At 37.6% G+C, this 24,713-nt stretch overlaps 1 protein-coding gene across 2 annotated transcripts; it reads left to right on the forward strand.

Moving 5' to 3' along the window:
- Positions 1-1,872: 1,872 nt before the first annotated feature.
- LOC113519413 (coatomer subunit beta') lies at positions 1,873-23,173 on the forward strand. 2 transcript variants are annotated; one of them, XM_052896572.1, is made up of 18 exons: positions 1,873-2,010; positions 2,223-2,381; positions 3,707-3,899; positions 4,116-4,264; positions 4,420-4,594; positions 4,691-4,877; positions 4,953-5,086; positions 5,195-5,494; positions 5,636-5,726; positions 7,609-7,774; positions 13,370-13,539; positions 18,035-18,203; positions 18,324-18,585; positions 19,040-19,196; positions 19,775-19,904; positions 20,184-20,521; positions 21,572-21,692; positions 22,815-23,173. In XM_052896572.1, exons 1-18 carry the CDS (start codon positions 2,008-2,010, stop codon positions 22,845-22,847), a joined length of 2,937 nt encoding a protein of 978 aa, XP_052752532.1. In that variant the 5' UTR covers positions 1,873-2,007; the 3' UTR covers positions 22,848-23,173. The 2 variants fall into 2 exon arrangements, with proteins under 2 accessions (XP_052752532.1, XP_052752531.1); XM_052896571.1 differs by lacking the exon at positions 1,873-2,010 and having other exon boundaries at positions 2,196-2,381.
- Positions 23,174-24,713: the final 1,540 nt, after the last annotated feature.

A 24,713-nucleotide genomic window follows, 5' to 3' on the forward strand; every position in this document is an offset into this window, starting at 1 on the left:
ACAGTCGGCATTACGACTGCTGGTAACACTGAAGTTATTAGTGTAACTAAGTGTTAACCTGCAGGATTTATTTAAGAACGAAAAAGAAAATTATACCGATAGCGCGAGCAGGGTTACCATTACACTTTCACCCATTAAAAAAAAAAAAACAATCTGCTATTCCATCTCACCTAATATCATTCACTGGTGCTCTGTCAGCGTATACCGTTTTTTTCTCTTTTTTTAATGGGTGACAAACGAATGGTAACCCCGCCCGCACTATCGGTATACACCGACGAAGCACTGAATAATTTTTGAGTGATAATTCTGTTTCAAGATTCAAGATTTATTTATTTGTAAAATATGCGTATAAATACATGCAGATGTTGATAATATAATATCATTCGACATGTTTATAATTACTCCCTCCATCCAAAGGTTGCCTGGAAGAAATCGCTCTTAGCGATAAGGCCGCCCATTGTTTTCTCACTGTGACCATCTCTTGTAATTATTTGTATAATCTATAATAAGTTTACTATTATATTCTTTTAGAGGAACCAATAAAGAGTATCTATCTATCTATAATTCTAAATATTTGACACAACAGTTGCTGTTTTGATTTCCGTGTCAATAAATATTGCGTTACTCTTTGCATATTTGTCGAAATGTTGAGCATTAACAATGATTTGGAAGCCCGTTAAGCTATTGGCGTCGAAGCTTAATATACCTTGACATTACAGGCATGGTGTGAAGGAAAAGGAATAAATGCATGTTATTATTGTATGGACTGTATAATGTTATCCAATATACTCTTGCGTCGTTCCACTATCTTTATTGAAATGTTTTTATTACTTACGCGACTGGTTTCGAAACTTCCAGTTGTTATCATAGGTAGTTATCGGTTAACGTGCAACTAAAACACGTTCATTTGTTTGTGGTTTTTCTAATTTTGTTATCTTAAAAGCCAACGTAATTAGGAATTTTTAAATCACATCGTGCACCCACTTATATTGCTGATTATTTATTTATTTATTTAATAACTAGCTTTTACCCTCGACTTTGTCCGCGTGACCGGGATATGTTTATTGACCGGGATATAAACTAGACAATATCCTCCTTCATCCCGCATTTTATATGAAATACCAAATTTCAAAGTGATTAGTAAAACTGTAAAAGGCCCTGTAAAGTAACAAACAAATTCACTTTCACATGTATAACTAGCTACCCCGGCGAATTAATTAACAGCTAATTAATATCGTGTTCGCTTAAAAAAGTTTTGTGAGTTTTTTTCGAAATAATAGTTATTATATTCGGAGCGCAGACGAATCAAACAAATCAGAGATCATCAAAATCCGTCCAGTCATTCTTCAGTCATAAATTTTAATATATATTTTTTGTAAATTTTATGCCATAATTTTTTTTATAGTTTCATTTTTATGTTAATATATAGAATAAATGTGCAAAGGTATATATATAAATAAATAAATGAATTACAGCTTCATATATAATAGATGCACGGAACCCTTGAGGTGTGAGTTCAACTCGCACCTGACCGGTTTTTATATTACTTACATCATATAGAAACATTCGAAACAGATAAATAAAATAAATTTGAAAAGAAGTAAGTTCATTCATTTACATTTCAACTTTTTAATAACCTTAAAGCATACCATTTACTTTATAAGAAATACACGATTCTAAGGCTTGTCTAATTCGACGTTTATGTAAACGTATTTTGTATTTATACATATATTACGCATATATGCTCAACAATTTAAGGTCTCTGTAATAGCAATAATAAATATTAGTTAAAATGTGTACCGTCAAAAGACTGTAACAAATATTACAAACAAAATTTGTAAATCGGTAAATACCGATAAAGCAAGCTCTTATTGACAGTTTTGTGTGTATCCGAATGAAGTAGTTCAGAAAAAAAAAATAGCGAGAGTGACACGTCCACCCACCCTGTCAGATATCCATGGTTTTACTGTTACTGCATGACAATTTTTCATGTTTTAAGTATTAAAAATGGTAAGAATAATTATGATTTCATTCTTATACTTTCAATGAAGTTATATTACTTACATCCGTATATTAGCGTGTTTCTGACCACGTAGTGAGTCGATTGTCAATAGTGTGTCATCGTTTCATGTCGGCGTTCCGTCCGTGTAGTTCGTGTCTGTTTGATTTTATTTGAGTGCTTGTTGGTCTCCGTGACGAGTGGTGTTGTTATGTTTCGACAGCCCTTGCGTCTGGACACCAAGAGGAAGTTGACGGCGAGGTCTGACCGTGTCAAGTGCGTGGATCAGCACCCGACGGAGACTTGGGTCCTCTGTTCGCTGTACAATGGAGATGTCAACATCTGGAATTACGAGACACATACACAAATCAAGAGGTTTGAGGTAAGCATATTTGTGTTTTTACGCTTGCTTATATCATGATGCAAATTAGGATATCAAATGCTAACTCTAGAGGACAATGCAATACAAGTGAGAGGTGTTTGTGTTGCATCGCCCTAAAGTTTTATCTGAATTTCCTTTCTTTTTGTCTTAATTTATTGTTGAGAGTATTAGTTAATGTACTTGTACATTAATAAATTGGGTATCATAGTTGTGAGTGGACAGTGGGCTAGGAAAACTATATTAACTTTAAACAATAGAATTCAGAATTATTATAATATGTACAAATTCATACTCTGATTCTAATAGTATAAGTTGCATCATCATTTCTAATAAGACACAAATAACATTACTATAATTACATTGTAGTATTGCATTTATATGTATATATACATATTTTGGCTTCCTTAGGCTCTTTATTACTTTGCAGTAATAGATTTTTTATTATTTGATTTCAATTTTTGTTGATTTTTATGAATGTATTTGTAGTTTACACACTACTATAGTATATGAAATACATTCATTCATATTTAAAATCTGTTTTTGCACATTGAACAAATTGTCATAATATTTAAAATAGCAAGCGTCATCATTTATAGTTGGTTGAATGTTTTGCTGTTTATGCAGTCTGTTTTGTTTATGTTTTATTGTTTTATCGTCATTATTTATTTGTGGTGTCTTCTTGTTTTTGTATTCTTATTTATTTTAATTTTTATTACATAGTAAAATGTTTTAGCAGAAACTTGAAAGTAGCATAGTGCGCATATGGTTCATGTCTGACAAAGCAAGTGATATTATGTTGAAACATTTTTGAAATGTTCCAATTCCTTGATTTTGTCTAGACAAAATATCACAATTTGATTGATACAGCTTCCAAGTTAAATCAATTACAATACATCATCCTGTTTCATGTTTAGTTGTTGTTGGTTGTTCTGATTGTGGAATGTCAAATATGATGCAATAATTTGTTGATGTTGGTATCAATACTTGTAGATACTGTACACTGTATGGTATATATAAACACATTTAGTCATACAGGGCATATAAATAAATTGAATAGGTACACAGGTAGAGAAATATTACCAGACTAGTATAGTTTTAGCAATGAACGTTAAGGAATATGTATAAGATGGGGAAAAGTAGAAAAACTTATAGGAGGCTTATGCATCAATGGATTAATTACAATAAATTGGTGTATACAAATAATATTTTTAGTAATATCTTATTCTTTTACTAATTTATATGTATAGAAGACATTAAATTTGTAACTCAAGTGTAATATAGTCAGTTATGTTTCTATTTTAGTAGTGGTCTTTTATTTTGAACAGGTATGTGATCTACCAGTTCGTGCTGCAAAATTCGTCCCCAGGAAAAATTGGGTGATCACAGGCTCAGATGACATGCAAATACGCGTGTTCAATTACAATACACTGGAGAGGATACATTCTTTCGAGGCACATTCAGATTATGTCCGTTCCATTGCTATTCACCCCACACAGCCTTATATCCTGACCAGCAGTGGTGAGTTTATCCATGGGTTTGTTCTAATGTATGGATGTTATCATGTAACTTATTGTAAACCAAAATGTGTATCTTCTTATTAAAATAATAATTAGAAATAAAAGAAAAGCAGTTTTTGTGTTACATTTTTTATTTACCATTATAGTGTTAAAAAATAATGTGATGGTAGCTTATAAAGGAAGAAAAAAATACAATATAAATGTTGATATTTTGTAGATGATCTTCTCATAAAATTATGGAACTGGGACCGCAACTGGGCCTGCCAACAAGTCTTTGAAGGTCACACTCACTATGTTATGCAGATTGTGATTAATCCAAAAGATAACAATACATTTGCCAGTGCCAGTCTCGACACTACGGTTAAGGTACATAGTGACCTGTTTTTTAACAACTAGTTGATTAGTTGATCAATTAATTTATTGACAACTGGTACAGACATCAACATCATTTTACATTACAGTATTCATATTTGACAGTATGAGGCTAAATGGTTTGGTGTTTGTGTGGTTTATGTTTTCAGGTATGGCAGCTAGGTTCCTCAGTGTCTAATTTTACATTAGAGGGACATGAGAAGGGAGTTAATTGTGTAGACTACTATCATGGTGGAGACAAACCTTACCTCATAAGTGGTGCCGATGACAGACTTGTAAAAATATGGGATTATCAAAACAAGACCTGTGTACAAACATTGGAAGGTATTATAGTGCTTTTGTAATTTTCATGTAATTTAATGCATAGTGTTGCCTCCTTCCTTACGTAATTGTGACAATGACGTAACTGTTTTGTTGTAGGTCATACACAAAATGTATCAGCAGTATCATTCCACCCCGAGCTGCCCATCCTGCTGACTGGATCAGAGGATGGCACTATAAGAATATGGCACGCCGGCACGTACAGGCTGGAGTCTAATCTAAACTATGGGTTTGAAAGAGTTTGGACGATTTCTTCCATGCACGGTTCTAACAATGTTGCTATCGGGTAAATGCACTCATTTATCTTAAATTAAAATTATATAGAAGTGAACATCAATTTACTGGTTATATTTTTTTTTAGTTATGATGAGGGAACTATAATGATAAAAGTGGGCAGAGAGGAGCCAGCGATATCCATGGATGTGAATGGGGGCAAAATAATTTGGGCAAAACATTCCGAAATGCAGCAGGTCAACCTGAAGGCACTTCCTGAAGGTGAGTCGCTGATAGGAGTCAAGTATTTAATAAATAATTAAACTATATAACAAGTTTATAATCTTTTAGTGTATTTTTTATAAAATAATTGCAAATTTTCATTGACAGGCATTGAAATAAAGGATGGCGAGCGGGTACCTGTGGTAGCCAAGGACATGGGCTCGTGCGAGATCTATCCACAGACTATCGCGCATAATCCCAACGGCAGATTTGTGGTGGTGTGCGGCGACGGAGAGTATATAATTTACACAGCGATGGCGCTGAGGAACAAAGCATTTGGGACCGCGCAAGAGTTCGTGTGGGCGTTCGACAGTTCTGAATACGCAACACTCGAGAACTCCAGTACCGTCATAGTGTTCAAAAACTTCAAGGAAAGAAAGAGTTTCAAACCAGAATATGGAGCAGAAGGTAGATCTGTCTGATTACATTTACTGTTATTAACATTAATCGATTGAACCTTATAATAAATAATGTCCCTAAGTTGTAAATAGTCTGAATCTTGTTATTACTAAACAAAGTCTTGACTATAATATATAATAACTGTTGCAGGCATCTTCGGCGGGTTCATGCTGGGTGTCAAGTCCATCAGTGGCATGGCCTTCTCCTTCTACGATTGGGAACACTTAGAACTAATCAGACGGTAAGCATACATTCATTTGTTGTTTAGCATAAACTATGTTTCATCTTGATTGGAAACTTTGAATAATATATATTGTGCTAAGTGCTTAAGAATTTGAAATTTGTTATTTTAAATAAATTTGTGCAAACAAACAATGCGATATTACAATCATTAGTGTGCTTTTAGGGTGATAGTGTACCAAAGAATTTGATACTATAGAAGGTTTAAAATTATCTTGTTTCTCGTATTTTTTTAAAGGTTTCGGTATCAGTAGAACATGGGTTGTTTTATCATGTTCTACTTAGGGATATTTGGCATTTAATATGACAATTCCATTACATGAAGCCCTTAAAGGACGCTAACGATTTCAGTTTCAAGTTGTACATGTATATTATATTGCATATATTTATATATTTTCTTTGAATATTATTTCCATGATGGAACCATTGCGGTGGCGATTGTATTTTGTTCAATAGGTATTTTATTAATAAACTGCGGATAGAAACTGAAAACGATCTCCAGTGAAAGCCTGTTATAGGACAAGTTAAATTGACAGTATAGTTATCTGGCACGCCATAATGTAATGGTAGCAAAAGAAACTCGTGCACAGGATGTATGGCTAGCAAGGAACGTACGCCCACCCCGCGCCCAATACGTCACGGCGTTATCTTTGCTGGAACATCCGTCGGCTAGCAGCTTGTGTCTGCAAAGCTTCTTTTATTATAAGCGAAGCGAATAGTTGTTTTTTTTTTGTGTGTGATATGAATTGGATCAAACATTTTTATTCTTACTGGACTGATGGAGAATTTATGATAAACTAGCAGCAATGGCAAAGAAGCTAATGTCCCGCCTGATTTTGTTAATGGGTGATAATGGAATGGTACCCCACCCGCGCTATCGGTATACACTGGCGGGGCTGAAATAGGTCAGTTAGCCCATCGTGACGAATTCATCAAAAATTGTTCACGATGGTTTCCAGGGGGAACCAGGTGTTGGTCGACCTAATAGGGCATATTGCTAGCAATGGGGCTGTCAAACTCCGTTGCCAACAATCCCTTTCTCCCAACGGCCTTCCTGTTACGAACTTATGTGTTAATTTAGTACATGGACTATATATTAAACCGCATTTGTTGGACACTTACAAAATGCGTTATTTCTACTGAATATTTTTTTAAAGTCGTCAAGGATTTGTTTTCTATTGGGAAATAATTATAATACTGATATGCTCGTGTTTTATTTACAATGCGAAGTGCGATTTTATAATGCGACATGTATGCAAGGGGCTGATTTATTATTAAGCTATTTATGCGTTCATATGTTTACTTGTTTGGTCGTTTCAACTTTTATATCGTCGTGCACGTATAATGTCTGTTATGCAATATTTGTGTCGTGCTCATACCAAATTTTATACTATTTTGTATATAATAATTTTATTTGGAAAAAACCCTTGATTCTTTTATTCACTCCTGTTTCGACTGGGCTTGGTTTTTGAAAGGGGAGGCCAATATAAATGTTTGATGAAGCGTTCTCTATATAATCAGTTGTGTTCTGTAATAGATTATTCCTATTTCTATTACAGACATTGATGTAGTTTGGAAAACATTTAATAACTGATCAATATTTATATATAAATGTAAGAAATCAACCTTTATGTGTATAAAACACATTTTTTCATGTTATTTTTTAGTTAGATATTTATAGAAAACAGTATTTGTTTATACAACTTAGAATGGTAAACAAGCTGCATCATGTACATTGTAGTGACGTAATGTGCTGTGAAATTGCGTCATTCACTGCCGTTCCTGAGGACTTGGCGTCATCAGTGATCGGACACCGCTGTCGTGTTGCGCTGTTGGTGAGGTATCCTCGGTGTGGTATAACGACGGTGTGTTCTCGCCGGCAGCATCGAGATCCAGCCGCGGCACGTGTACTGGTCGGAGAGCGGCAACCTGGTGTGCCTGGCCACCGACGACGCCTACTACGTGCTCAAGTATAACGCGGCCGTGGTGACGCTGGCCCGCGAGACCAACACCAACATCACAGTGGACGGCATCGAGGACGCATTCGAGGTAAGCGGCAGCCCACTGATACATATACCTTTAAGAGGTACTGCAATACACCTCTCTTAAGACGCACACTGGCCGTACATCTTCCTAGATGTTCGTTGCTTCTGTGTCGAATCTTCCCCCTACAGCTACTAAAATATCCCCAGCTCATCCTACATCCTGTCAATTAACTCCATTATCTTCGCTATAAATTAGTATATAGGTAATTATAATTATTTCTTAATTATTTATTTATTTACACTTTATTGCACTATTTACAGAATAGTAAATACATTTAACTGTAATAGGAAATGATACAAAAGGCTGTCTTATCGCTAAGCAATCCCTTCCAGACAACCTTTGTGTAGGGGACATTGAGAAAAGAAAGAAAAAACAAAGGGTAGGTGGCGCACTATTATATATAAACAAATATATACAAAGATATATACATATACATGTACATATACATATATACACATACATATATACATATACACATACATATATAATATATACACATACATATATACATATACATAAATATACATATAAACAAAGATATAAGTTATTGAAGTCGCTGGCGGAAGACCCAAGAAAAAACCAATTTTATAAATATAACTAAATTTAATTCCTAAATTAATTATTACAATAATAAGTGTCTTCAGATCGATGTGTGATCCGTAAGTGAAGTTATATCAAATCAAACATAAAGGAAATGGGTATTTTTGCTGCGGGAATTGAAATGCTGACTCGACGCAGGTGTCTTTCTCGGTAGCGCACCTTCTCGCGTCATGCTAGGTGGTCCGATCCGATCGCCGTTGAGGGTGTGTCGTAATACTTGATAAGTATCTACTATAACACATACATAAATAAATACATATACAAACTTAAAAGCACACATATAACAGGAGATACTGACACTGGAAGACGAAGATAGAACATAGGAAAATAGTACTTAAAGGGAGAGATAATGGGATTTAACAGAGGTTTTGAAACTAGCGAGAGATTGAGTGCACCGAATAGAGGTAGGTAGTGAGTTCGATAGGCGAACTGCCTGCACAGTAAAGGAATTAGAATAAAAGGAAGTGGAGTGAGTGGGAAATTTGAGACGGAGGTTGTTGACACTGCGTGAAGTTTGGCCATTGGCCTCACTGAGAAACACAAATCGGTCTTTAAGATGTTTAAGGAACAATGGGGTAAAAAGAATCGCGTAAAGGAAAGATAGGATATGTTAATTACGACGAAAACGGATAGGGAGCCACTTGAGTACGAAATTGAGAAATGTGATCATATTTGCGAAGACCAAATATGAAGCCAATACATAAATTTTGAAGACGCTCAAGCTTGTTTAATTGCTCTTCGGTGAAGTCTAAATAACAGAAGCCGGCATAATAAAGAATGGGCAGGAGTAAGGAGTGTGCAAGCGCAATTTTGGTGGTAACAGGAAGAAAATTACGTAATCTATTCAAGGCGCTAGTAACAGCAAACATTTTTTTGCTAACCTCTGAGATTTGCGGAGACCATGATAAAGTACTGTCAAAGATAATGCCAAGATTTTTCACTTTTTTTGGTAATCTATTAGAACCCCATCAAAATCAGAGGCGGGAGACTCTCCAAGGAAAGTCTTGTATTTCAAGACTTGGAGAGTCTGGGGCTACCTATAATGATGGCTTGTGTCTTTAAGGGGTTTACAACAAGACCATAAGATTTACTCCAGGCTGATATACGTATAAGATCGTTGTTAACAGTAGATATCGCTAAAGTGATATCAGCAAGAAGGGCCAGAGAATAAATTTGGAGATCATCTGCATAAAGGTAGTAGGAAGACTGAAGTTTAGAAGTGATAGCTAATAAATAAGGCAAAAAGAAGAGGAGATAAGACGCCACCCTGCTGTACGCCAGCAGACTTATGGCACCAAGAAGACAAAACGTTACTTGTACAACAATTAATCCGTTACTCTAAGTTTGTTTTGAAAACTGTCGTACTGTACTTATACAATTGTGTCGTTACATTTATTGTTTTGCTTATTTTCTATAATGCATAATGTAAAGAAAATACAGTAATTCATTCATAATAGAAAACAATGTCAAGTGTAAGGTGATAACTGCAACGCGCGCGGTCAGCGAAAGCGAGCAGTGCATAGTCAGGAAGGTCGCACGACTGACGACCAGCGGCCGCGCGAGAACTGCGGCGCGGCGCCGACACGGTTGCAATACGCGTGTAGTGATATTAGCTTTTAATGCATATAGCATTATGACATATAATTGTTTTGAATAAAGATATTTAGTAATAGATTCAGGTGCGCTAATACCGGTATTGAAATATGATAGGTTAGAGAGTTTGCTAATTCTAAATATTTATAATGTTGTGATAAAAGGAGTTGGTGGTAACTCGCAGTGTGTAGGATTTGTTTATTTGGATCTTCAATTTAATAAAGTGGGTTTTCCACAAAAATTCTATGTATTTAAACAGTTAGAATGCAATTCCCATGTTTTATTGGGTGAAGATTTCTTAAAGGAATTGAAGGGTATTATGGTATCGATAACCGAAGAAGAAGAAAAAGCCAGTACGGGCAAACGCAGTGTAGAAAAACTCCCTACTAGAAGGAGTGACTATCTCAAATGCAATGCAAGGTGTCAGTGGATGCATGTGGCTCAGGACCGTTCCTTATGGCAGTCTATGAGGGAGACATGGAGACATTAGACAGGGGATGTAAATTATATTACTCTTCCAAATAAAAAGTAAATGGAGACGATTTCAAACTACCCTGTGACAAACAAGAGTTATTCGATTTGTTAAAAAGGTTTCATAATTAGCGAAGCTTTCTGTTTTACAATGTGCGAATTTCTTGAATGAAAATACTTAAAAAATCAAACGGACGTTTTGAGAAGGACAATTGGAGTGGTATAGCCAATTATTATTAATTATATTATTGCCAATAATATTACCAATTGACGTTGTCGTTGGTCAACGGTTCTTCAGGATTATGCATCTTCATATACGATGGTAAAAAATGGGCTCAGCTATTTCAACAAGAAAGAGAGAAGACGACCCTCGCCGGGACGCCCAGTAACGGTCGTGACCAAAGAAAACGTTAAAAAAGTCAAACAATCAGTACTGGCTGTTCGAATATTTAAACTATGGCAGATAGCAGAACTACAGATTGCTAAGGAACCAATTGGAGATATTTTATATGGACATTTATACATGAAAAAAAAAATAGGGCGCGTTGAGACCGCAAATGTTCACATTGCTCGACAAGCAGCGACATGTAATGATTTTTTATAGTTGTCTCAAAGTGATATGGAATTCGCAACCGCATTACCACCGTTGATAAAACTTGGATTCGCCAGTATGATCCAGAGGCTAAACAAGAGTCGATGCAGTGGATAAAGAAGAGAGAAAGGGCATAAAAGATATTTAAAGTGTAAAAGTCGAGTTCAAAGATTATCACTGGACACTGTAGACTAAACAAGCACGCGGCCCAACCAGGCTTATGCCCAAAAAGCGTTTACACATTTTGTCACAATAAGGGAGAAAAGTCGCATCATTGAATTTGTGGCTGTAGTCCTCTCATAAACGATATATCTCCTTTGGAAAATATACTTTATATCCGGAGGAGATAAATAAGATTAGAAATGAACTTTAAAAAAAGGGCAAGCCCATAAGATCATGTCGCAGTGTCACAGGTTTTTGTGTCTGGAAGAAGCCCGTCTTTCAGTAATAAAATAAAAATAAGTCATCTTGACTTCCAAGATTGATTTATTGTTGAATTTGTCACGATCATATCAAGACTTCCATGGCGAACCGCGAGGAGGTCGATCTGATAGCGTTTATTGTTAGCAATGGAGTTGCTAATCCCTTTGACTTTAACTGTCCACTGCTGAACATAAGCCTGCCTATTTTTAAAGTCAGATAAAATACATTATATATATATATATATATATATATATATATATATATATATATATATATATATATATATATATATATATATATATATAATATCTTATATTGTATAAAGTACATAAAATTATTTGATTTTTAAAAATGAAATTTTAATTTACACATTTATTATATAATATGTACATACTACGTACAATTTATTACGTTTGTACTGAAATGAAATAAATATAATTTAAAATTTTGAATTTCAAATTACGAACGAATACAGAACCGATAAATTGTAACGGTAGAATGTACGTGGTGCATCACTACTACATGTACACATTGACATTTCACGCACACAAGTGTAATCACATTTTCGTGTCATTTATGTAATTTCATTTCCAATCTGTTTCACTAAGTCAGTGGTCGAAAGTGAGCCATGTAGTGCCATCTATTTGGTTATTACTGAACAGTGTTTATTTCGATCTGTCATGTGTGAGGCAGCGCGTTTTTATTCATGTCCTATATTTTGCTTAACTTAGAGTTTAAAAGAATTTATATATATTTTTTTTACAACAATATTTTATGTATATAATACTATTGGGTGTAGAATATTTAGTAAAATATAATAATGTAAAGTCAAGTTAAATCAATGTTATTTAATAAAAATAAATTAGAAATAATTTTAAGTAATCTGTAAATGTTCGAATTCATTAAAAATATAAAATTTACAACAGTGTATAAAGTTAGGACTATGTTTATATAATTATTTTTAATTGTGTTTATTTTTGAAAATAAGTATCGAATTATCAGAGAGAGGTGATGGATACCCTAACACCATATTTTTTCAGGGGAGGTGTGATATGGTAACGTAGCCCCTGGCACGTTCCATGGACATGTCAGAATGTGTGGAATATTAAATAACTTCCTAATGTTATATTAGCACGTAATAATTAATATGAAAGTACACTGTAACTAGATAAGACCAGAGTATTTACCATGTTAACTGGTGTTCATTTATTTAAAACAAACAGACAGCTGTAACAATACGTTATTACACACTTAAATAATAATTTGACAGCCACAAAACTTTGCACAAATGTATAATACAAGTAAAGGAAACACAAAATTAAACAATACTATTAAAAACTACAGCAACATTGTCAAAGAGCTATCCAACAAACAGATTACGAGTGTGTTCCATTCTCCAACAATCTTTCTAATTGCAATCTATTATACAAAAATTGTGGGTCGATGTATGACTGAGATATTGCATGAGTTTTTTTTTTATACAACTTAGAATGGCAAACAAGCTGATGGCCCACCTGATGGAAAGTGGTAACCGTCGCTTATAGACATGAGCAGTACCATGGATATAACAGAGTATACTATTTCACCCATGATACCTCCCATGCGTTGCCATTCCTGAGGATTCAGGTGTTATTCCTCTGTACCCAGAAAATTCACGCCATATCCCACCCTTCAAACCGAAACACAGCCATGCAAACACAATTGCTTCACGGTTGAAACACGAGTGGGATAGAAGTGCCTAAGCAATCGACTTTTGTACAAAGTCTCCCTCTGGTAAGTTGACGGTTAGATTACCTACGTTATACAGCCATACTGACCTGCAGCGTCCAGCTGTCCAGCTGTCCAGCTGTCCACTTGTTCACTTAACATGAATGAATGTTACTTCGATTTCACCGAGTGCATGTTCTGTTGCGGCGCAGGTGGTGGGCGAGGTGAACGAGACGGTGAAGACCGGCCTGTGGGTGGGCGACTGCTTCATCTACACCAACACAATGAATAGGATAAACTATTACGTGGGCGGCGAGATCGTCACCATCTCACATCTCGACCACACCATGTACATCCTCGGCTACGTCGCCAAGGAAAACAGGTGAGCTGTGTTTGGCGTATACAGTTTTTTTTTAGTTATAAAAAATAAAAGTTGTGTAGTTTCGGCATAGAATAGGCCGCCCCTTCCTTTCCTGTGGGTACTGTATGAGGCGGTTAAGGGAGATCGAGGGATGGGCAGCAGCAGTCTCTTAAAGCATCTCCAAAGCTTTACTACGGTTGCTAATTAGCCTGCCAAGCGTGGCAATAACTGGAAAAACCCAGGACCAGGCTTATGTTTAGCAGGTAAAGGCTGATATGATGATAGTTATAAATGTATATATTCAATAGATAGATAGATAGTCACATATTTTTTACCACATCTACCCTTCATACACTTTCTGTTTTTACCCAATGGTTAGCTGGTAGAGAATGCCATATGGCATTAAGCTCGCCATTTGTACAAAATTTTATTGTGCAATAAAGAATAAATAAATAAATAAATAGATAGATGTATAATTTATTTGCATCACTTATGGTACAGCACACAAATAACATTAGATATTTGTACATACTTAAAATAAAGCAATATATATACAAAAAAAAAAAGAAAGTACATAAAAGAGGTAACATAATTTTTCGTGCGTGTGCCACAGTAACACAAAATGCTCACAACTCAGTTTATTGCTTTGCCCTCAAAAGAGCAAAACACTGATATACTGTTGTGGTCAAAAGTCGCAAGGTGCTTTGACAAAAAAGAAATATTAATAAATGGATTAAACTAATTGTATGTGACCATTATGAATCACTATTTAATATTTTAATCTAAATAAGTAAATGAAAAATACCATTAGAAATGGGGCAGTCAGAGGTCACTCTCGATCAGATTCAAGTATTCAAGTTTCCGATACACACATATTAGGTATACCAGTTTTTGTTTAAAATTAAAACATTTTTAAGCTCTCTTTTAAATATATATTTAGTATTAGATAATCGTGCCGGTGATGGTATATTATTCCAACACTTCGTGACCAAGTAAATAGAATAAAGTGGCAAGGGCTTCTGTCCGTACACACATGTCTCTCGTTTCATATATTACTCTTTTTTTATACAACTTAGAATGGCAAACAAGCTGACGGCCCACCTGATATAAAGTGGTAACTGTCGCCTATAGACATGAGCAATACCATGGACATAACAGCGTATACTGTTTCGCCCATGATAACCCCCATGTGTTGCCATTCCTGAGGACTCAGGTGTTATTCCTCTGTACCCAGTAAATTCACGCCATATCCCACCCTTCAAACCGAAACACAGCCATGCAAACACAACTGCTTCACGGTAGAAACACGAATGGGACAGAGGTTTCTAGAGGGAATCGCGTGGAGGTCGACTTGATAGGGTATGTCGCTAGCAGTGGAACTGTTAGGTTCCCATTACTGACAATTCTTTTCCCCCTTGCCTTAGTGGATGTGGACATCATACAATGCATTAATTGCCAATGTTTTCAATTTTTTATCTCCGTAGTTTAGGCGGAGAAAAACGATAAATTTTTCCACCCCATTTCTTCCGTTTGGGGTTGAATTTTTAAAACGACGAAATACTTATGAATTTATTTGTGCTAACAACGTTTTAATATAAAATTTAATTTTTCTTTAAAAATGACGAATTACTCATGTAAGCGTCCAATCCGTGTTCGCAGTTGCACAACCGAGCCGCTCAGCATCTTTATTAATTGCACGTTATGCACAATTGATGCGCGACATATTTGAGTGTTATTTGGAAATCAATTAGTATGCATCTAAGTATCGTATCGGCGCCATAGCATACCGCTGGCTCGTACTCACTACCGTTTCTATTATATCCTACCATTTGCAAATTATTTGGTGTATACTTAATTCTAAATAAACTGTACTACGGTAAAAGTTTGTTAAATATAAAGTTTAGTCAAGTACCATTTGTTTAATCAAGTTTTAATCAAAAAAAATAACTCCGTATTACAGTTCTTTGAAAAATTCAGTCCGCGAGTGTTTGATCCACTTTTTGTTCAATCTAAGTCCACCGAACCTGTGACCATTTGGTTGCAGTGATTTATTGCATAGCGAGCTGTATTGTAACAAGGTGAGATCCAACCATTTTTATTATTTATACACTTTAGAAATTAATCAACCATAATTAAAATGTATGACAATTATTTTCTTAACGAAACCGAGATCTTTGAAGATGTGAATAAAGATTTAGCCAATGTTAAGAAAGTTGGCGCCGATCGAACATTTGCAGATTATTGTGCGCCGTGTGTATTATGCGCTATGTGGTCCCGGCATAGAATAGCCCACCCCTTCCTTTTCCGTGGGTGTCGTAAGAGGCGACTAAGTGTACTTAATAGTCGAGGGATGGGCAGTATTCCTTTTAAAACATCAACAATGCCTAACTGCGGTTGCCAACTTACTGCCTCAAAAGTTAGATAATTAAACATTCATAATGCGAAGTCTGTAAAAAATAGCCATCTTGAAAGAATGGCTAAACATTTTTGGAAGTAAATTGAAAATAAACACTGGAAGCGTTGCGTAAACAAGAACATGTAAATTAAAAAAATGTCCATACAGATGTGACCATCACTAGAATTTTTATACAAACCAAAAAAATGTTCCAAGTTTATATAAATATAAATATAAAATAAGTTATAAAATACAATATATACATATAAGCAATCTATGTACGTCTCAAGATCATTGACTTGTGCTATGTGTAACGTTGACCGCGAATTATGGGCATGCAGCAAATTTTACATTGAGTAGACAAACAGAAATTGAAAATAATTTGTTAATTAAATTATTGTGCAAATTGCATGATATGCCATTTTAATAAACCGTACTAGAGCAAGGAACGATGTCGTAAGTGTTTGAAATGTAAGTTTTAATGGATGATAATAGAATGGTAAGCCTGCCTGTGCTAACCTTGTACGCTGGTGGGACACTAATGAAGTGAGAACGAAAAGGCAACTCACTTAACCCACAGCGATGAATACACCTGGAATTCAGCACGGTGGTTTCCAGGGGGGACCACGTGGAGGTCGACCTGACAGGGTATATTGCTTGCATTGGAACTGGTAGTTCGTATTACTAACAATCCCTTCTCCCTATCTTTGTACGTTGACCCTATATCTAATTTGTAACTCATCAGTGATAAATGAACATAAGTAGTTTATTTTAACATGGCACAGCTACAATAAATGCTTTTATAGGCGGGATAAGGACTGTTAGTAATGGGGTCTAAAAGCCCCATAACTAGTAATAGACTTTATCAAGTTGCCCTTCACGCGGTTCCCTCTTAAAATCACCGTGGTTATTTTTTGTGGAATTCGCACGGTAGGCCAACTGACTTGACTTTATTCCATCTGATGCCCCACCAACGTACACTAATAGCACAGGCGTGGACACCATTCCATTTTCACCATTAAAAAAATTAAAAGAGCATATTCCTTTTTAAAAGGCCGGCAGCACCCCTGCAATGCCTTTAGTGTTGTGGGTGATTATAGGCGGCGGTAGTCACTTAACACCAGGTGAGCCGCATGCTCGTTTGCTCCCTGTGTTGTAAAAAAAAATCTTATAGTAAAATAACTGATTACTTAGAAACACTATGTATTACCGTTCAAAAATAATTCCCATGTAAAATGATATTGTCACGTCTGATATCGCCACTATCGAGACTTGATATACTACGAGTACAATGGAGTTTTACTTACGCAGCATCTCAACATGTATGTACGCTAGACGGCTAGACGGCGTCGTCGCCGCGGCCGCGTCCACGGTGTCAAGTATCGGGCTAATGAACTGCTCGGAGTGTTGCACTCACGTTTCGCAGAACATTATATTAAAGACATTGGAACGATAAAATGTTACCAACAATAAATATTGGCATTTCAATACGATACAGAGATCAGTTTTAACCAAAAAGAGCAACCCCATATCCTATACCACCAGGGGACAAATTTTACACTCTGACAGGAACCCTGGAATACGTTCTATTTCTTACCATAAGTTTGTATATGAAATGTCATATTTCTAATTTTCAAAGTGTCCAAATGTTTCAAAATTTCAAAACAACCCGTATACCTCTTTAGGGGTGGAATTTTCAAAAAAATCTTAGTGGATTTTTACATTATAAAATGCTTGATGCATGCCAAAATTTTAAATCCCACAGGGATTTAGGCTGTGCGTTGATATATCAATAAGGACAAACGATCTTATATTGTGTACCTTAGTGAAGCTTATAATTGTCGTTAGCGTCAATGTTTCATTTTAAGGGATGGGAGTGACATTACATAGATACGAAAGCAACTAAGATGTTGCTGCCGTATCTAGGAGAGAGCCTGCGTCTGCAAGAATGATGATGCAATAGTGATGAGTTGTGACGCCCATATCATAATGTATTCTGTGATAATCTAAAGTACTGGTTATGCCTATAGAAGGCATTTATCATTTTTCATCAAGCAGACCGTCAATTAACTATGTTGCTGTTGTCAATAGCGTTTGATTATTTAACGTGTTTGTGTGCAGACTGTACCTGAACGACAAGGAGCTGAACATAGTATCGTACTCGCTGCTGCTGTCCGTGCTCGAGTACCAGACGGCGGTGATGCGCGGCGACTTCGAAACGGCCGACCGCGTACTGCCCACCATTCCGCACGACAATCGCACCAGGGTCGCGCACTTCCTCGAGAAGCAGGTAATGATAACACATACCACTGGCGCTGAACTTATACATTTGTTGTAGCTTAGACATTGTAGACAGGTGTGTCATGATTACGATCCTAAATATGTGCTGATGTACAATGCATGTTGCCAGGGCTTCAAGCAACAAGCGCTAGCGGTGGCGACGGAGCCGGATCATCAGTTTGAGCTGGCGCTGTCGTTGGGCGAGCTCCGGCGGGCGAAGCAACTGGCCGAGGAGGCGGAGATGGCCGAGGGCGAGCCATCGCGGTCGTCGGGCGCGCGCTGGTCGCGGCTGGGCGCCGCCGCCGCCGCCGCCGCCGACACCGACCTCACCAAGACATGTTACCAGGCCGCCCACGACTACAGCGCGCTGCTGCTCTTTGCTGCCAGCACCGGTCAGTTGACCAACGTAACTGACAAATTACACACCGCATACTGCAAACACTGGCCATCAATATTACACAGGAGTCTCTTTCCATATAAGGAAAGTGGACGAATAGACGGACAAATAATTATAGAATATCGTTATGAGAACTAACATATATCTATTTAGAAATTATGAAGATGCTCCAAGTCGAATGTAGTTGGAAGGATTAGTTAGTTGCAGTGATAATAGTCTTATCTCGTTTGATCTGGTCTGATCTGGTCTGGTCTGGTCTGGTTTGCTATTAGTATTTGTGACGAATTATGAGATGCTTCTGTTTAGTAATGAATGACAGAATGACAAGGACAAAGGAACTATTATATGTTGGTGTGCTCGGTGTGAATGGATATTGAATATAAAGCGGTTGCAAAGTGTAAGGCAATGCTTATAAATAAGGTTTATTTTGCAACGGCGTGCGGACGCAGGAGACAAGCAACTACTACAGGACGTGGCGCGGATGGCGGAGGCGGAGGGCGAGGACAACATCGCGTTTGTGGCGTACTTCACTCTCAACGAGCTGGACGCGTGCCTCCAGCTACTGATCAAGCGGGACAAGTTGCCCGAAGCGGCATTCTTTGCCAGGTAACTGCTGAATCAGTTAGCTTGGTTTTAAGGCATGTGGAAACAAATGTGCACTATTTAATTCTTTGGGAACTCAGTGAAAAGTAGAATTAGCCCATAACAGTAAACACTTTCTCTACTTTGACTGCATTTGGAATCAATATCGCTTTTAAATGAAATTGTGTTGATGTTAATTTTTTTTTGATGGGTGAAAATGGTATGGTAACCCCGCCTGCGCTAACGGGATACGCTGGCGGAGCACCAGTGAAGGGTGATAGATGAGAATGAAAACAGGCCAGTTAGCCCATCATAATGAATTCATCAGGAATTAACCATGATAGTTTCCAGGGAGAACCGCGAGGAGGTCGACCTAGTTGGGTATATTGCTAGCAATGGGATTCTCAGTCTCCATTACTAACAATCCCTTCCCCCCTGTTGATGTTAATTAGTGACATATCTATTATTGTTCTCTAATGACTACCTATTTGAGGTGCTCTCACATATCTGCTTTAAATTGGATCAAACTAATCCTCACTGTTGTAGAGCATAACGTATTTGGCTATTGTTTTAATGACCTCACATTGCGTGGTGGCCCGCAGGTCGTACATTCCGTCGAAGATGTGCGAGGTGGTGAAGCTGTGGCGCGAGTCGGTGGGCGCCACTAACAAGAAGTCGGGGCAGTCGCTCGCCGACCCGGCCAACTACGAGAACCTGTTCCCGGAGTTTGCGGTCAGTTGCGCCCCTATATTTCATACATAGATTTCGGACACTGCTCTTGAATGCTTTAGTCACGTACGAGATTGACTCGATATTTATTATGTATTTATTTAATATAATTTTTTTCAATGCAACTTATAATGGCAGCACGCTGACTGAACTTAGAATAGCAATAGAGCTCATTACGCACAGCAATGTTCCCGCCGCGGCGCCACGGACGTCGACAAGACAAACATTCTATTAACGCCCTTATAATAAATTCCAAGCTGAAATTAAGGTGTTTGCTTGCAGGAATCTTTAGTGTTGGAGAAATTTCAACGGGAGTACGGTTTCGAGCACAGCTCCAAGCTGTCGAATATACCCACGGACTCCAAACAGTGCAATATAGAGAGGGATCTCGCGGTGGAGATGGCGCAGGCGGTGAAGGCCGGCGCGTGGAAGTCGGCGGCCGGGTCCAGCGACAGGAAGCTGAGCAGCTCCAGCGACAGAAAGTTGGACAGTCGCTGTGTGGTAACGGCGGACAGCACCAGCGATCTGAAAGTGGACAGCACTAGTGACGGCAGATACGATAGTGTTACCGTCGTCAAAGTGGACAGCTCCAGCGACAGTAAACCGGACACTACCAGCAGGTCAGTACACAAGAAGCACAATGTTTGTACGTGTTTTATAAAATGTACACTATACATACCTCGACTGCACCGCCACATCAATTCCAGTCGAGCAGATGTGATTACGTGGCTGTGTTTCTGTTGGTTGGTAGTGAAATTACACTGTACAGAGATGTAATACATTAGTAATTTGTAAAGGATTTGCAATAAACCATGGTGTCGGGCGAATAGTGTTGTTTATGTGGCGCGACAGCGTGAAGGTGGGTCGTCTGCTTATTTGCCGTATCAAGTTGTAAAATGAACAAATATTACACGTGAACACAGTACTATGTATAAATTTTAATATTACACAACCAGATTCTAAATCAGCGATTATACAATACTAAAATTATGATTTTTATTTTTGTAGATAACTCAAGATAACTAACTAAATTCTGCAGTTTAGGTTATATTTGAGTTTAGCCATAAATTGATATTGCAATAGGTAAATTAGTGAGGTTATTTTATAGACTGTATATGAACTAATATGAGAATTTAATCACCAAAGCGCAAAACAATTATGATTTAGTAATGTATTAAGTTACTTTTAATATTTGAGCTGATCAGTGAAGTAAACTTTAGCTGTAACTCCAAAGAGGACCGTGTGCTGTAAAAGAAATATGGCATATATGTGCGTAATAAGTACTAATCTACTTCTCGTAGATACCAATAAAATGTTAAGGATTACACCAGAGGATTTCATCAGAGGGAGACTTTGTACAAAAGTCGTTTGCTTGGGTACCTCTGTTCCATTCGTGTTTCTACCGTAAAGCAGTTGTTTGCATAGTTGTGTTTCGGTTTGAAGGGTGGGATATGGCGTGAATTTACAGGGTACAAAGGAATAACACCTGAGTCCTCAGGAATGGTAACGCATGGGGGGTATCATGGGCGTTACAGTATACTCTTTTATGTCCATGGTACTGCATATGTCTATAGGCGATGGTCACCACTTTCCATCAGGTGGTCCGTCAGCTTGTTTGCCATTCTAAGTTGTATAATAAAAAAAATTACAATTTTGTCGATGTGTTCCAGTTTATCGAGCCACAGCGACGGGCTGGCGACCAAGGCGAAGCGCAAAGATTCCATCGACATCATGGAGGAGATCGACCGCGAGATAGACGGCATCGAGCTGGACGGCATCGTCGACAGTGCGGTAAGTAGCCGCCGCGGCCGCGCCCGCATTCATATACATGTCTGAGAACAGTTTATATGAGAGGTATAGGGGATGTAGGGGCAACGGATGGTAAAATAATAATGTTTTGTCTGTCTGTTTGTATCACGCGTCGCGCAAAAACTAACTGCTGCTACTGCTCCAAATTGGATGCTCATTTCATGGTTGTGTCCCTGAAGGTCGAATTGAATGTTTGGCCTATGTTTTATTTTGATACACTATCTAGAAGTGTTTATTGCATTAGTTTTTTTTTTATTAAAAAAATCTGCGCATACAAAGTTGCGGGCAAAAGCTAATTGATTACTATGTTTGCGTTAATATATGTGAATTAAAATGTATTTAGCAGTGTATTTTGCTTGGGTACGTCTGTCCCATCCGTGTTTCAACCGTGAAGCAGTTGTTTGCATGGCTGTGTTTCGGTTTGAAGCGTGGGATATGGCGTGAATTTACTGGGTACAGAGGAATAACACCTGAGTCCTCAGGAATGGCAACGCATAGGGGGTATCATGGGCGAAACAGTATACTCTGTTATGTCCATGGTACTGCTCATGTCTATAGGCGACGGTTACCACTTTCCATCAGGTGGACAGTCAGCTTGTTAGCCATTCTAAGTTGTATAAAAAAAAGTTCCGTAATGCATATTCGTATCTTTCGTGTTGCTGGTCAGCCTTAGAGTGGACCAACAGCCCCGTTGCCTCGGGCAGTGTTTCGATTTTGTTTATCAACTATGTATAATTTTTCTTCGAGGTAAATAATAAAATGTTATACACACGCCACAAGTCGTTGCAGCACACGGCACATTAGTTTACACTAGTCGTGCGTTATCTGCTGTGCAAATAAACTGTAAACAAACATGAGTACAATGTTTTTATTTGTCTCTTCACAAAATGTCTGTAGAGTGAGAGAGATGGAGATAGAAGGCAACAGTTTGGTTTATACGTAAGTGAGGCAGACGTGAACGCAACGCCTATTGCAAATGTCTATTGTAGATAACTGTAGCCACTCGCTCACATGCTGCATGCTGCCGTGCCTGCCCTGCCCGCCACTATCGACTGCGCTCACTGCAAATGGTCCGTTAATTCAGAATGTTTTTTTCTTTTGCAGGATTTCTCGGATGACGCTGACTTATCGGACTAATGTCTATAGCATAATCTGTACTGTATTTAGAATTTTTTTTATTTTATATTTTATTATTATTATAATTATAATAAAAATTATGATTTTCCTAAAGTGCTAATATGTTTAAGATTAAAGTATTATACAGTTTTTGTTTAAAGTTTTCGTTTCTTTACCCATTAGAGTCACTCGTTGTAAAAATGAAAATCCATGTATTTAATAACTTATAAATATAGAGATTGCGCCCCATTTTTTCTGTAAAATTGTATAATATCATATTGCCAGCATGTAGCGGCCGAGCACCAACGTTTCTATAAATAAATGTGTGAAATAGATGTAAGAGTAAACATATATTTTAATGATTTCCCCCTCACTCCCCCCCCCCCCCCCACTTACTCCCTGCCATCGCGTTCAATTTGTTACTGTTACTCCTTCGACCACCCGTAATATATTTGTTAGGAGGTATTATTGTATAAGTTTTAGTGAGCACCTATGTACGGGATGGAATGGAAATCTTTCCCATCGTTAATGAAACTGAGTGCCTTTTCCCAAAAAAAAAAAAAAAAAATAAATTAGAAAATTGCTAAAATTTAGGACCTCCTTTAACTTTCCTTGTGTCAAGTGTGTAAGAGAGGGACTTTGTACAAAAGTTGATTGCTTGGGTACCTCTGTCCCATTCGCGTTTCAACCGTGAAGCAGCTGTGTTTCGGTTTAAAGGGTGGGATATGGCGTGAATTTACAGGGTACAGAGGAATAACACCTGAGTCCTCAGGAATGGCAACGCATGGGGGGTATCATGGGCGAAACAGTATACTCTGTTATGTCCATGGTACTGTTCAAGTCTATAGGCGACGGTTACCTCTTTCCATCAGGTGGGCCGTCAGCTTGTTTGCCATTCTAAGTTGCATAAAAAAAGCGCTTTAAATTGCGGTCGTATGTCGACATAAGAATTTTTTGAAAAAGTGTTCAGTGTCACTGGCTTCGTTCAAACGATGCTTGTCATTTATCTGCTATCCACTTAGGTCATCCAATATGGTGCGTCAATGTAACATTTTGGAAGGCGGCCGTCATCATTAGGAATGCTAGAAATATATTAAAAAAAACTAAAATTTGGCCAACCTCATTATTTAAATTACTTTATGTTTTATAGCCAAGAATAAAAATGGCTTAATATTAGCTAAAATAGTGCTGTTGTACTTACATTATTTTAGCTAACATTAAGCCATACGACGTTTCCTAACTTTTTTTTGTATACAAACTGGCAGTGGCGAACAAGGTAACGTGCTCACGTGACATAAAATTGATTTACAAACGTTGAATAAAATTCTTAAGTTCCTTGTAAAGATTTAATTCTGTGTTGTTACGCAACAATAAAACAATGTGCCACCACACTTCAATCTTACAATATCGTAGGAGCCAACTAAGGGAATACTTGCGAAACAGCCTGACCCAGAGAGACCGGTGCTTCAGCAGTGGAACGTTGATGGTTTTTTTTTGATGGGTTAAAATGGTATGGTAATCCCGCCTGCGCTAACGGGATACGCTGGCGTAGCACCAGTGAAGGGTGATAGATAAGAATGGAAACAGGCCAGTTAGCCCATCATGATGAATTCATCAGGAATTAACCATGATAGTTTCCAGGGGGAACCGCGAGGAGGTCGACCTGGTTGGGTATATTGCTAGCAATGGGATTCTCAGTCTCCATTACTAACAATCCCTTTCCCCCCGAACGATGATGGTTTGTATTATTATGGTAACGAGACCAAGGATTTGTGTTTATAATACCTAATCTTTATACCACAAAGGTGGTAAACAAGCATACAGCCCGTCTGATGGTAAACGGTCACTGTAGCCTATGGACGCCTGCAATACTAGCGGTGTGTGAGG

Source organism: Galleria mellonella, unplaced genomic scaffold, assembly GCF_026898425.1.
Source record: "Galleria mellonella isolate WM207_F2 unplaced genomic scaffold, CSIRO_AGI_GalMel_v1 utg33, whole genome shotgun sequence".
Classification (NCBI taxonomy): domain Eukaryota; kingdom Metazoa; phylum Arthropoda; class Insecta; order Lepidoptera; family Pyralidae; genus Galleria; species Galleria mellonella.